Source organism: Cebus imitator, unplaced genomic scaffold, assembly GCF_001604975.1.
Source record: "Cebus imitator isolate Cc_AM_T3 unplaced genomic scaffold, Cebus_imitator-1.0 Scaffold77, whole genome shotgun sequence".
NCBI classification, from domain to species: Eukaryota; Metazoa; Chordata; class Mammalia; order Primates; family Cebidae; genus Cebus; species Cebus imitator.
Window position 1 is genome coordinate 1429461 of NW_016107392.1, and position 14409 is coordinate 1443869.

At 44.7% G+C, this 14409-nt stretch overlaps 1 protein-coding gene across 2 annotated transcripts in view; it reads right to left on the reverse strand.

Annotated features, from left to right (window-relative positions):
• Window positions 1–8215, reverse strand: part of AKR1B10 (aldo-keto reductase family 1 member B10) — a 14033-nt gene extending 5818 nt beyond the window's left edge. The window contains exons 1-4 of one of the 2 annotated variants that reach the window (XM_017532626.2): window positions 7779–8215; window positions 4979–5146; window positions 3430–3546; window positions 2365–2442 (exon numbers count right to left, since the gene is read on the reverse strand). In XM_017532626.2, the coding sequence (XP_017388115.1) occupies window positions 2365–2442; window positions 3430–3546; window positions 4979–5146; window positions 7779–7844 (429 nt within the window). In that variant the 5' untranslated portion in view covers window positions 7845–8215. Of the gene's footprint in view, window positions 1–2364; window positions 2443–3429; window positions 3547–4978; window positions 5147–6793; window positions 6982–7778 lie in introns of those variants that run through there. The other variant, XM_037739980.1, reaches the window with a different exon arrangement.
• Between the last annotated feature and the right edge of the window lie 6194 nt (window positions 8216–14409).

The window sequence follows — 14409 nt, forward strand, 5'->3', positions numbered from 1 at the left end:
GAGACAGGAAGACAGGAAGGAGCAAAGGCTCAGAGGCAGGGATGAGCATGACATGTTCAGGGAACACTTTATCCAGCCCTTCTCAGCTTTGGCTACAATTTGGAACCACCAGAGAGCTTTAAAAAATGCTGGCTGGATACAGTGCCTCATGACTGTAATCTCAGCACTTTGGGAAGCTGAGACAAGAGGACTGATTGAGGCCAGGTGTTCGAGACCATCCTAGGCAACATAGCAGGGCTCCGTCTCGACTAAAAAAAAGAATTGTTTTTAATTAGCTGGATGTGGTGGCTTGTACCTATGATCCCAGCTACTTGGGAGAATTGCTTGAGTCCAGGAGTCCGAGGCTGCACTGAGCTATGATCATGCCATTGTACTCCGCATAGGCAACAGAGCAAGACTTTCTCTAAATTAAAATCACCCATGCTGGGTTTCACCTCCCAGAGTTTCTTACTGATTTGTCTGAGTTGCAACCTAGACATTGGGATTTTTAAACTCATCAGGTGATTCTAATGCATAGCCAACATTAAGAACCACTAGCATAGATTAAGTTATTCAAACTGGGCAGTAGAGTTAAGAAGCTGTGAAATCATAAGATTCCCCAAAACTTCTGACTAGGCAATTAGATAAAATAAAAGTTTTTGTCCATCATAGGTCAGGTGAATTTGCCTGTATTAGAACTTGACTTCTTTATACATTTTTTCCTCCTCTCTGCTTCAGGATAGTCAATGAGGCTTCTACTGCACTGGCTGTGGATCTACGTAAACATCCAATGGTTACATATTCATGCCTGCTCCTTTCAAATCAGAGCCTCTGACCTTGATCACTGATATATTTTCATGCCTTTCAAATGTTTTATTTAGCAGTCATTCTTGTATTCATTCAGAAGACGTAACACTGTGAGAAGCAGGCTACATTGCCATACTTGCCATACTTAATATCATCATAGGAGCTAGGGCAAAAAAATCTTATCAAATGTAATGCAAATGGCCAGGTGTGGTGGCTCACACGTGTAACCCCAGCACTTTGGGAGGCCGAGGCTGATGGATCACCTGAGGTCAGGAGTTCAAGACCAGCCTGGCCAACAGGGTGAAAGCCCGTGTCTACTAAAAATAGAAAAATTAGCCAGGTGTGGTGGCCTACGCTTGTAATCCCAGCTACTTGGGGGGCTGAGGCAGGAGAATGGCTTTAGTCGGTAGAGGAAGGTTGCAGTGAGCCAAGATTGTGCCACTGTACTCTAGCCTGGGCGACAGAGTGAGACTCCATCTCAAAAAAAGAATGCTATTCTTGTGGATTAATGCTTTTGAACAAGCAGTACACACACAAAAAAGCTACATTTATTGAATCTTATTAAAATATTAATATATTAAGCCTCACCTTTCTGAAATCTAAGCATTTCAGAAAGGTGAGGCTTAATATATTTTCACTTGTACAACACAATACAAACTTGCTACTACATGCACCCCTACACAGATGGCTGCCAAGATAACAAGATTAACTCTTGGAGTCATATGTCACTATTCATTTATAACTTATTCCTCACTTTGTTCTCTACTAGCATTTGCAAAGGAATATCATGGTATAATAAAAAACGACCAGAGAAAACGTTCATTCCTTAATTCAATTTTGAATATGAATGATGTGAAACAAGTCATGATTTGATCTGAGAAGCAGGGCAGTCAGGCTCCCTGATTTCTGGATGTGTGTTCACTGCCTGCCAACCACTGTGCTGATGGCTTTGGTGGTTCGACTTGTGATTCAGATGAGTCTGGGTCCAACCAGCTCTGCCACACACATTGTGATATTATCTGGGCAAGTCATCAACCAATCTAGGTTTCAAATGTCATGATTTGTAAATGGGGATGTTAACCCTGCCTCATAGGGTTGTATGATATAATGGGCTTTATGACTAATGTTCCTGGCATGAAAACCATCTCAATCTCCACCACACCCTGAAAGATATATAATATTAGTATGTATTATAAGACTTTTTTTTTAATAAGAGAAAACTGAGGCCTACAAGAATTAAAAAACTTACCCTAGGTTATTCAGATGCTATGTGCAAACGCAGACCCAAACTCCTTGTTCCAAATACTTCCCCCTGGTTTGAGAACAGTATGTGTATTCCCCAAAGTGGGGTACATTGTATTTCCAGTCTTATTTGAAGACTCAGTATTAGCCTTGAAATATAAACAGTATCAGATGCACCCAAAAGCCAAAGGTGATGAGGAAGAAATTAGAAGAGCTAGAGAATCACAATGATGAAATTAGAAAGCATCAGGTACATGGCCTCTTTCAAATCAATGGGAAGTCTCACGGATAACTGAGGATTTCTCTCCCAGCACTTTAGAAGAAGCTGAAACCTACCTCCCAGGCATCCAAGAACGTTGCTTTTCCACCTATCATTTTACCTTCATCATCTTTGGGAAAAAGGTCATCCCCAGACTGTAAATACAGAATACAAAGTTTACTGGAATCTGCATCAGGACACTTGGTTCTATTAAACAACATTTCAGGATCCTGACTCTTGCCAAATACCACAACTGCATACCACTTTTTCAAGCTCTGGAGTACATACTACAAGAATGTGACTTTAAATAAAATCTCCATATCTACTGTAGCATGTTAATCCTTATATTTTAGAAACTACTGGATTGACTTTATGATCTGCCATTAGTACATTCCAGAAGCCACCATTATCACCATGGACATTAACCTCATACACCTAGATCCCATATACACCCCACGGCAAACTTTCATTTCAATATTACTTGATTTCCAGGGAGTGGATCTCCAGGGAGTGATTTTCTTGGGGAAGATGGTGACCAACTTCTATCCTTGCAGCCTCTAGAAGAGGTGTTGAGTTAGGGATGGCAAGCCATCATCACCCCAGCTGGTTAGGAGGGGAGAGAGCTGGAAATCTGTCTCTCCCAACCCTCAGGAGCAGTAAGAGCAGAGCCCCTGGCAATGGGTGCCACGTTGAGTGCTGGCTACCTTCCAGCATCACCATACTTGGGCTTTTCTCCAAGATGCCACTCCTGGGGTGTGCTTTGCTTAATAAGATAATTAAGCCCTGGAATATGTTTATGCAAGAGTAACCCAAGAGATTTCCTGGGAGGGCAACCCTGGGGCATGGAATCAAGACAAAGGTGGCAGTTGCAACTTGTCTGGGCTGTCAGAAATCATGGCTTCTCTCAGACATAACTGCAAGAAAACTCAGGCATGTGGTCAGCTCAGCAGCACACATGGCCTCAGCCTCCCTTCCAGGCCAGTGTCTTTCTGATCCAAGGTCTCTTCTTGACCACCTGCCATTCCCAATTATGAAGCACAAAGCCTCCTGCTCCTGTCCACACCGCCCCCCAGCCCTGGTGCAGCTCCTATTTTCTGGCATCTGTTCAGAAACTAGAGGCTAAGAAAGGGAGTCACTCAAACCTTGAATCCTTGTGGCCAGTGAATAAGATAGACATCCAGATAGCTCAGTTTCAGGTCTTTGAGGGTCTTCTCACAGGCTTTCCTCACGAAGGGTCTCTCAAAGAAAGTGGGCCACAACTGCAAAGAGTGTGGCAATGAGCCATTAATACTGGGAAAACGAAAGGCCACATCATACTCATTGTGTCTGCTTTTTGATTTGCACCCTGATCTAACCTGACACAGGCCATTTATAACAAAACTGATTAAGAACCATGATGCAGTGTGGAAGATCACCAGGGCTTAACACATCAATTACATGTGTGTGTGTGTGTGTGTGTGTGTGTGTCTGTGTGTGTGTGTGTGTCTGTGTGTGTGTGTGTGTGTGAGAGAGAGAGAGAAAGAGAGACTGGCTCTGTCACCCAGGCTGGAGTGCAATGGTGCTATCTTGGGTCACTGCAACCTCTGACTCCTGGTTTTTGAGCGAATTTTCTGCCTCAGCCTCCTGAGTAGATGGGACTACAGGTGCCTGCCACCACACCTGTCTAATTTTTTTAATTTTTATTTTTAGTAGAGATGGGGTTTTACCGTGTTAGGATGATCTCAATCTCCTGACCTCGTGATGTGCCCACCTGGGCCTCCCAAAGTGCTGGGATTATAGGCGTGAGCCACTGTGCCTGGCCATGACATGTCTTAAGTGTTAAAAGCAATTTTCTTTTTTCAACTGTCCTAGTACTCTATATGTCTCTCAGATCCTTTAGTAAATGTGGTCACAGATTTGATATTTGTTTACCTGTGTCAGTCCCTTCCTCAGCTGTCGGCTCTCAGCACAGGACTTGTGTTTAGCTTTTAAATGTCAAGCATACTTAGGCCTTTGGGAGCAGATGGCCCTTTATCTGACCTATCTAATAGGTCCCTTAGCAAGCCTATCAGGCCCCAAGACATAACTTTACAAGGGCTTTATCCAGTCTTGGCTACTACACAGTGGGGTCTATTTGTCCCACCAGATGCATGCATTTCCCAAGTACCTAGAACCAGCGTTTTATCAGCAAGTCGTGTATAATAGTGATCCAGTGATTCTCAACCTCCTCAAACCCAACATCCCCTTCTTCTTTATAACATTGTATACCTCACCTTTTACTAGACTGAACAAAGAATACCATATGTGACAATAAAAAAAATGCCCCTACTGTTTTCCCAAATGCCCCCTGGCTGAGAACCTCAGGGGCACAGTGCTGCCAGGCAGGCTGCAGATCAAGGCCTGGCTGCACCCTTGGCCTCTGCCTCTGATGGGGAACAGGGAGATCCAGAACAGCACAGGGCTCCCTGGAGCCAAGCCCACTGTGGGAAAACCAACCCACAGGCAGGTGAGGCAGCAGCAACATGTTGAATCTCAATAACAGCATGGAGTGCGAATATCATTGTATCCATGGATGTTATCAAGGCAGAGATGAAAAGGGCTGGGGGAAAGAGTACATGTAGAAACGGCTGACAGCGTTCTTGCTGCTGACCCGGCCCAGATACTTCTGCCTGCCTTGAAGTGAAGCCCTCCCACCACATGCGCCACGTGTACCTTGCTGACAATGAAGAGGTCCTCCCGCTTCACAGCCTTCTCTTGGATCTTCTCTTGGATGGCCTCCCCCACCTCATGCTCATTCTGATACACATAGGCACAGTCAATGTGGCGATATCCTGCGTCAATGGCCGCCTTCACAGCTTCTTTCACTTTGCCGACAGGAGACTGAAAGGTAGAAGGAAAGCCCATCACACATGTATTTTTGTGTGTGTAAGAAATGGCGTCTTCCCATGTTGCCCAGGCTAGCCTCACACTCCCAGGTTCTAGCAATCCTCCCACCTCCCGAGTAGCTGGAATTACACCACACTCAGCAACTATCATATTCTCTTATCCCCAGACCGCCTTCAACAGGCTGCCCAGTTTTTCCCAACCAAGGCCTTACTGGGGTCTCATTTGCCAGGGGATATCTGGGAGGATACACACTTCAGAAAAGCTTTCGAAAGAAAAGAAGGAAAGTGAATTAATTGTATGATTATGGCCTTATGTCCTATCCTAGCTAAAGATCAGTTCCCTTCTCATGCAGGTTAGTCCTGAAATGTCCTCAGGTGTGTGGGAGTGCAGGTGGCTCCACTGCAGCTTTCTGAAGACCCAGGTGAAAGCTCGACTCTAAATAACCCAGAGGGATTTTCAGCAACATCCCCACACGGCGATAGGGTGCTGGATAACGGTCATTACAGCATCAGTCCAGATTCCAACACTTAGCTGGGTGAGTGGGCCTAAGCAGGTGATTCAATCTTTCTAAACCTTGTCTGCAAAATGGGAAAAAGAATAGCACCAGCCTCATGAGGCCTTTGTGGCAATGACATGCTGCAATGAATGCTGAGTTTTCAGCACATCACCAGACACGCAGTAAGTCTCAGCAGAGCCCGTCCGTTATACAATGATAGTTTCAGAAAAAAAGGAGAAATACAAAACCTTATAGGAATAGAGCTTCTTTTCCATTCCTATAAGAAGAAATAGGGAAGGAGGGAGAGGGAGACGAAGAGAGAGGAGAGAAAGAGGGGAAAGAAGAAAAGAAATAGTATTAGAATTACCGCATTTTGTTCTAACCCAGTCAAGCCAATGATGGGGGAAAAGCACTTAAAACTTGATCTCTTGACAAAATAGTTTTTTAAACCTCTTCTATTGTGAGATAACAAACATTGAAAAGTACACAAAACAGAGATGCATAGCTGTCCTACCACAGGGACAAGAAATGGGCTGCTGCCAGCCACCCAGAAGCACCCCTGTACCCCCAGCTGCTAAGCTACACCCTTTTGCACCTCCACTGCTAAGTTCATAATCCTTCAGTCTGTCATCCCCACGTGCTGAAGACGGCTCCCTTCCTAGTTCTCACATTTAATTCCAAAATTCTGAAACTGTCTGGAAAACTTACCCAGGGTGAGCCGATTCCCCAGCGATCTGGAAGTGATTATTTGTTCCGTTTATATAGATTGAAGCTCTGATTTTGGGCAAACCTTGCTATTCAAGCAAGAGACGCTGTGCATGAATCAAGCTGGAACTGATCTGTGCACGCGGATGGACCAAGAGAATGACCCAGTGCTGCAACAGAGGGTCCTACCCTCCAGCCCAGGACAAGAGAGGGGAAAAATCAGGGTGCACAGAAGGAAAGAGACTCAGCAGGGAGACTAGCCATGAGGGACAGGAGAGAAGAGGAACTCCAAAGTCTGCTTCTTCTAGTCACTAGTTAGGGTATTGCTATCATGGATGGAAATGGCAAAGAAGGCAGAGTGAGGTGGTGATGGAACAACTTCAAACTTGGCCTAAGAGAGGCTCAGGAATCTGCCTCACTGAGTCCTGGCTGTGCCTTACCTTGTTTTGCCAGCTGACATTAACACAGCCAGGTGGAGTTCACAACTCCCAGCCCAGGCTCTCTGCAGTCCCAGCATGTTGCAGATTCCACTGTGTCCAGGAACGACCTAGGGATCTTGTTAAAGTGCAGATGCCCATGAGGTAGCCTGGGGTGGAGCCCGAAACTGCATTTTTTTCTCTTTCCTTCTCTTCCGTTCTCTTCTCTCTCTTCTCTTCCGTTCTCTTCTCTCTCTTCTCTTTCTCACAAGCTCTAATTTTGTTGCCCAGACTGGAGTGCAGTCGTACAATCACCGCTCACTGCAGCCTTGACCTCTCAGGCTCGACTCTCAATCTCCACCTCAGCTTCCCAAGTGGCTGGGACTACAGGTGCATGCCACCATGCCCAGCTAATTTACTTATTCTTTGTCGAAATGGGGTCTTGCCATGTTGCCCAGGCTGTTCTCCAGCTCCTGGGCTCAAGCAATCCTCCTGTCTCCATCTCCCAAAGTGCTGGATTTACAAGCATGAGCCACCACGCCTGGCCAGCTCTGCATTTCTAACAAGCTCTCAAGTCTGACAGATGCTGCTAGTCCAATTCCCACACCATCTGCAGAGGGGTGCCAGGGACTTCCGGGTTTTCATCCTCTCCTCAACCACCCAGCCCACAACAAACTCACAGCCAAGACTCCGGGAAAATGTTAAGCCCAATTAAGTGTCCTAGAGCCAGAGAGAAACTTCCCTGGAAAACAGTTTTAAGGCCAACTGCTGCTTGAAATCTGATACTTACTAAAGAAACTCTCCTCACTGCTGTGAAAAGCCAGCTTTGGAGCTACGCAGCCTGAATCAGCTCTGAGAAAATAAAGCAACCTGAGTCCCGGCTCCAGGACTGAACCTCATCTCTCCAAACCCCTGCCGGATCCCCAGGCTTTCCTGGCTGAATGCAGGAAGAGAAAACAGCCTAATGCCCCTACAGAGAAGAGGGGTGTGCAAAGATTTGCATATTTACCTTCCAAGTGCCCAGGCCCACAATGGGCATCTTGGCTTTGGTACTGAGCTCCACAAAGGTGGCCATGGTTGGTGCAGAAATGATTCTGCGTCAGCAGGTAGAAGTCTCACGTCCTGCTTTTTTTGTTGTTTTTGAGACGGAGCCTCGCTCTGTCGCCCAGGCTGTAGCGCAGTGATGCGATCTGGGCTCACTGCAACCTCTGTCTCCCAGGTTCAAGAAATTCTCCCTCAGCCTCTCGAGAAGCTGGGATTACAGACACCCGCCACCACTCCTGGCGAATTGTATTTTTAGTAGATTCAGGGTTTCACCGTGTTAGCCAGGCTGGTCTCAAATTCCTGACCTCAGGTGACGGACCGCCTTGGCCTTCCAAAGTCCTGGGATTGCAGGCGTGAGCCCCGTCCTGCTTAAGAAGGCTGGTGCTGGCTGCAGTGGGAGGAGTTGGAGCCTGGCCACAGTAGCTTCCCCGCCCTATCCAAACAGGAAATAAATTCCAGGCTTTTGCGAGATCGAGGATCATTGTGAATGAATTATGAAATGTGGCAACCTTGTGAACAGTTTTACCTTAGATAATAGTATTATTATCGGAGTTTTTCCTTGTTCATCATGACTCAACAAATTCAACACAGCCAAAAGTGGAAAAGTCGGGAGGGAGAGAGAAAGAAAGGAAAGAAGAGTGGGGGGAGGGAGGGAAGGAATGAGGGAAAAGTAAGGAAGAGAGAAAAGAGAAAGAAAAATACAGAAAAAGAGGAGAGGAAGGAAGGAAGGAAGGAGGGAGGGAGGGATGGGAAAGAAAAGGAAAAAAAAAAAGAAAGAAGCCTGGCCAACATGGTGAAACCCTGTGTTTCCTAAAAATACAAAATTTAGCCTGGTGTAGTGGCACAAGTCTGTGATCCCAGCTACTTGGGAGGCTGAGTCAGGAGAATTGTTGAACCTGGGAGGCAGGGGTTGCGGTGAGCCAAGATTGTGCCACTATACTCCAGCCTAGGTGACAGAGTGAGACCCTGTCAAAAAAAAAAAGAAGGAAGGAAACAAGGAAGGAGGGAGGGAGGGAGGGAAAAAGGAAGGAAGGAAGGAAGGAAAGTAGGTAAAGCAAAGCAAAAAAGCAAAGAAGGAAGAAAAAACAAGAGCTTTCTTTCCCTGTGATGGTTTCCTCTGTGAAATGGAGTCTAGGGAGGAGAGGTGAGAAGCAGTGTTTCCATTTTAAAAGTTGCAGTTCCAATTTCAGTGCATAGAGGGTCAAATCCTGACCTTATTAGAATCAGCAATAATTAGTTGGTAGTCAGAAATCTAGGGAACATGACACAGGCCTGTGCCATGCTCTGACAGTCCATGACAGGCCTGTGTCATGTCACAGCATCAGTTTCAGCCTGCAGGTAGTAGGTTTTTCTGTCTTTTACGTGTTCTTGTTTATGAGTTGGCTTTGGTTGAATCTTGAAATGGACTTTAATCTCTAGGCTGTGGCTTAGGACAGCTCATAGAGGTCAATTGGCATGATATTTTGTACCTATGAGTGATACACTTCACTGATATTTGTTAAATCACTTCAACATTAGTAGTACATGCATGGGCCAGGCACTGTGGCTCCTGTCTGTAATCCCAGCACTTTGGGAGGCCGGGGCAGGCGGATCACTTGAGCTCAGGAGTTTGAGACCAGCCTGGCCAACATGGTGAAACCCTGTCTCTGCAAAAAATCCAAAAATTAGCCGTGTGTGGTGACACATACCTGTAGTCCCAACTGCTTGGGAGGCTAAGGCATGATAATCACTTGAACCTGGGAGGTGGAGATTGCAGTGAGCCAAGATCATGCCACTGCACTCCAGCCTGGGCGACAGAGTGAGACTCTGCCTCAAAAACAAATAAATACATACATGCATGGCTCATAATCTGATGGCCACAAAGTCTCATGGATCTGCACATGAGGGCACATTATTTTCCCAGTGTATACTGGATAACATGCAATGCCAATATTGTTCAAATAGCAAATCCTTTGTGACTGTCAACCTAAATAACAGAGAGAGGGTCCCTCAAAGAAAAATATTTCTCTGGGAATAGAGCACTGCAATGGGAATATGCGAGCCACCGTAAACTATGTGTATATTTGGGGAAATAAAGGAAGCCAACATTTTTTCAAGAAAAACAATGAAGATTATCTAATTGTTTTGAAGTAATTAGGCTTGGCTACAAAGACCTATCGTGAAAGTGATGTTAGTCTGAGATTGGACAGGCAGTTGTTCAGAAGTCCTTGCAGAGTATGTTTTGTGTTCAGTTGCAGTGGCCTTTGTTCAAAGTTGTGGTTTTTGCAGTCTTTTGTGGTAGTTTTGGTTTTCAGGTGTACAACCATTAGAACCCTCTTTTTTTTTTTTTTTTTTTTTTTTTTTTTTTTTTTTGAGTCTGAGTTTTGCTCTTGTTGCCCAGGCTGGAGTGCAATGGCATGATCTTGGCTCACCAGAACCTCCACTTCCCAGATTCAAGTGATTCTCCTGCCTCGCCCTCCCAAGTAGCTAGAATTACAGGCATGCACCACCACACTCACTAATTTTTGTATTTTTAGTAGAGATGGCGTTTCACCATCTTGGCCAGGCTGGTCTTGAACTCCTGACCTTGTGACCCACCCACTTTGGCCTCCCAAAGTGCTAGGATTACAGGCGTGAGCCACTGCACCTGGCCTAGAGCCTTCTTTTCAGAGTCTCACTCTGTTGCCAGGCTGGAGTGCAGTGGCACAATCTCGGCTCACTGCAACCTCTACCTCCCAGGTTCAAGAGATTCTCCTGCCTCAGTCTCTTGAGTAGCTGGGACTATAGGTGCACACCACCACACCCAGCTAATTTTTGTATTTTTAGTAGAGATGGGGTTTCACCATGTTGGCCAGGATGGTCTTGAACTCTTGACCTCGTGATATACCCACCTCAGCCTCCCAAAGTGCTTGGATTACAGGCATAAGCCACTGCACCAGGCCTGTCAGAGTATTTTGTTTGTATGTTTTTAACATTAGTGACTCCATTTTGATTCTGACCATTTTCACATGACACACAGAATAAAGAAATGTGTATTAGTCATAATAATATTCCTTCTAGAACCACCTAACTGTGAATTGGTGAGGAGGTCGATCTCTTTGAGATAATTGGGATTAAGAAGGTATGTCTTATTAGCTGTTTTTGTGTAACAAACCAGCTGGTTATAACAGCAACAATTTATTTGCTCATGATTCTGTGGGTTGGCAGTTTGGGCAGGAGTCAGCTAATGAGCCGGTCTCAGAACACACGTGGCTTCAGCTGGGCTTCCTCACATCTCTGGGCTTCATTTGGGTGGGCTGGGATGTCAGGGAAGGCGGGGACCCCTCTTCACATGTTTTTCGTTTTCCATGAGGCTTAGACTTGTTCATATGTAGCAGCATTGTAGGAGGTCTACCCTTGGAATGTGTACAATGTTACTTCTGCCACCTTCTATTGATCAAAGCAAGTCTCAAGGCCAGAACAGGAGCAAGGAGTAGGGAAATCAATTCTATCTCCTGAGGGGATTTGTTACAAAGAATTTTGGCTATTCTTAACCCCAGAAGGTTTTTAATAAGAGCTTTGATTAGCTACTTTCTAGCTTCATGAATTTACCAATCTATTCCTGGTTTTGTACATTTAAGAAACTCTCATTTTTTAAATCTGATGATTATATGTGCACAAGAAGTTTTACTTTGTTAAAAATGAATACAAACAAAAATTGAGAGAAAATTATTTTGTAGAAGAAAAATGAACAAGGAGTAGTGCCATTTTTCATTCCCACATCTATTTCTTTAAGAAATAGAGGCAGCAGCAACTAATGTATCTGAAATAGGGAGGAAAAGAACAATTCCAAAAATTGCAGGGAGTGAAGATAAATTTCTGGGCAGGAGAACAGTGTGAGCCAAGGGGTGGGAGAGACTAAGATACATTGAAAGAACTGGAGAAAGCCAGTGTGGGGACACTCAGAGAGTAGACTTACCGGGTGCCCAGCAGAGGTACAGCTAGAGTGGTATGCGGGAACCTGAGGGTCAGGAGCTGCAAAGGGGGATCACGGAGGTGGAGTTACCATGAAGCTAACAAAACTTGACCTTCAGTCACCCTCACATGCATGAGCACCATCTTAGGCTTTATACCTAATACTGAATTCTTAATTTTTTATTCTTTTTATTTAAAGGAAAACCCCTGGTCAGGCACAGTGGCTCATATCTGTAATCCCAGCACTTTGGGAGGCTGAGGTGGACAGATCATGAGGTCAGGAGATCAAGGCCATCCTGGCTAACACAATGAAACCCCGTCTCTACTAAAAATACAAAAAATTAGCCGGGCGTGGTGGCACGCACCTGTAGTCCCAGTTACCCGGGAGGTTGAGGCAGGGGAATCACTTGATCCCAGGAGGCAGAGGTTGCAGTGAGCTGAGACCACACCACTGCACTCCAACCTGGGTGACAGAGCAAGACTCTGTCTCAAATATGTATGTGTGTGTGTATATATATATATATATATATATATGAAGAAAAGCTCCAATCGTACAACTTCACGATCACAAAATCTGATCCACCCTGCATGTTAACTTTTTTTGTCTTTATTTGAGAGCACCAAAGTTTTGTTCTTTCATTTTTCAAAAATCTTTTTATTTTGAAATATTTTGAAAAATTGCAAAACTGCAGGTCCTCACCTTCTCTCCTTGTGCTCTATTTGTTTTAAAAACCACATCATAGCTGGGTGTGGTGGCCCACCTGTAATCCCAGCACTTTGGGAGGCTGAGGCAGGAGGACCACTTGAGGCCGGGAGCAACATAGTGAGACCCTACCTCTATGAAAAACACAATAAACAATTAGCCGGGCATGGTGGCACATGCCTGTAATCTCAGCTACTCAGGAGGCAGAGGCAGATGATTGCTTTAGCCCGGGAGCCTGGAAGACAGAGTAAAAAAACAACAAGGCTTCTTATGACTGCACGAGGCAGTAGTTCCACCGGGAACACACAGTAATCAAGCTAAAATTATATGACTGTTGGCTCCCCACATTCAAGCTGTGTGAACTCTCCAGCAGAACTCCATGACTGCTACTTACCAACTCTGGATTTGGGGACTAGAGTATTACCAGATGCTACTCTCTGCTGTACTCCTTCTGGAAAACAGTTACTTATTTGTTATTGGGCATTGAGATAACCCAAATAACTGAAGAAAATAAAAGCTGGAAATACCCATCATGCAATGGGTGATGTAAGAAAAGCACTCCAGCCAGGTGCAGTGGCTCTCGCCTGTAATCCCAGCACTTTGGGAGGCCAAGGTGAGTGGATCACGAGGTCAGGAGTTCAAGACTAGTCTGGTCAACACAGTGAAATCCTGTCTCCAATAAATAAACAAAAAATTAGCCAGGCGTGGTGGTGGGCGCCTGTAATCCCAGCTACTTGGGAGGCTGAGGTGGGAGAATTTCTTGAACTGGGGAGGTGGAGGTTGCAGTGAGCTGGGATCATGCCATTGCACTCCAGCCCGGGCAACAGTGTGAGACACTGACTCAAGGAAAAAAAAAAAGAAAAAAAACACACACACACACACACAAAGAAAAGAAAAGCACTCCAGCAGGAGTGCAAGGCTCAAAGAATTTCCATCATAAAATGGAAATGATACATACGGGAACATGCTATCAGGCAAACCACAGGAGGGATACATTTTCTTCACTAGGAAGTAGCCTCTTTTCCCTTAGGACTGAGGATTAAAAAAAAGAACACAACAAAAAAGCATTTTATATCAGTTTGGCCCACGTAGTTATATTTCATCAAATTAAAGCAAACATTTCACAACCCACACAGTACAAGGAGGGCCCAAGAAACATCACAATCAATGGATTTATTGTATTTCTTATCACTATCAAGTTAATAGGCTTGTAGAAAATAAGAATGAACAACTAAAGCATCTGCTTTAAAAAGGATTGAAAAGCTGGCCTACAATCTTCAGCAGTGTGTTTTGCAAGTTGACATGAGAATATTTACAGGTGAGTTTCCATTAGATAAATTGTTACACTTTTGTAGTGGATTAGGAAATAGGAGACAATACAGAAACTTGAAGCCAAGTCTTCCCTTCTTCACAGCAATTTCCTTGTTGAATGGCAAACCTGCTAGTCCCCGAACCAGAGCTGTTCATACAACAAAGGGTCCCTCAGGCTGGTAATATTCCAAAACAAGATACTATACCTATAAAATAGAACCTACTTGCAAGAATTCCATAGGGATTAATACAGTTATTCTTGTGTCAATTACCAGAAAGGATTATTCTTCCTCTACACCTCACTAAAGTGAGGCTATTGCAATGGTTTTGTTGCCTAGTGGACAGGATGGTCCTCTGTCTCTGTACTTATTTAGCCTGACATTGTATGATGACAACGGAATGTAAGGGGAAGCCCTGGCATATCCTATACTGCTAGCGACAATAGGAATTGTCCAGTGGCTGAAGAGAGGACTTCATTTGTAGGAAAAGCTTTAGATAAAAATTAATGACAAATGAAAAAAAGGTAAGATTGTCATTCAGAGAAAAAAGTCAACAAAAAATGTGATTTCTACCTGCAATTTGGTGTCTTGCAGAGGTTAGACCAAGAGAATCATATTCTCTTATAGTTTTGATCCAGATGTCCCTTGAG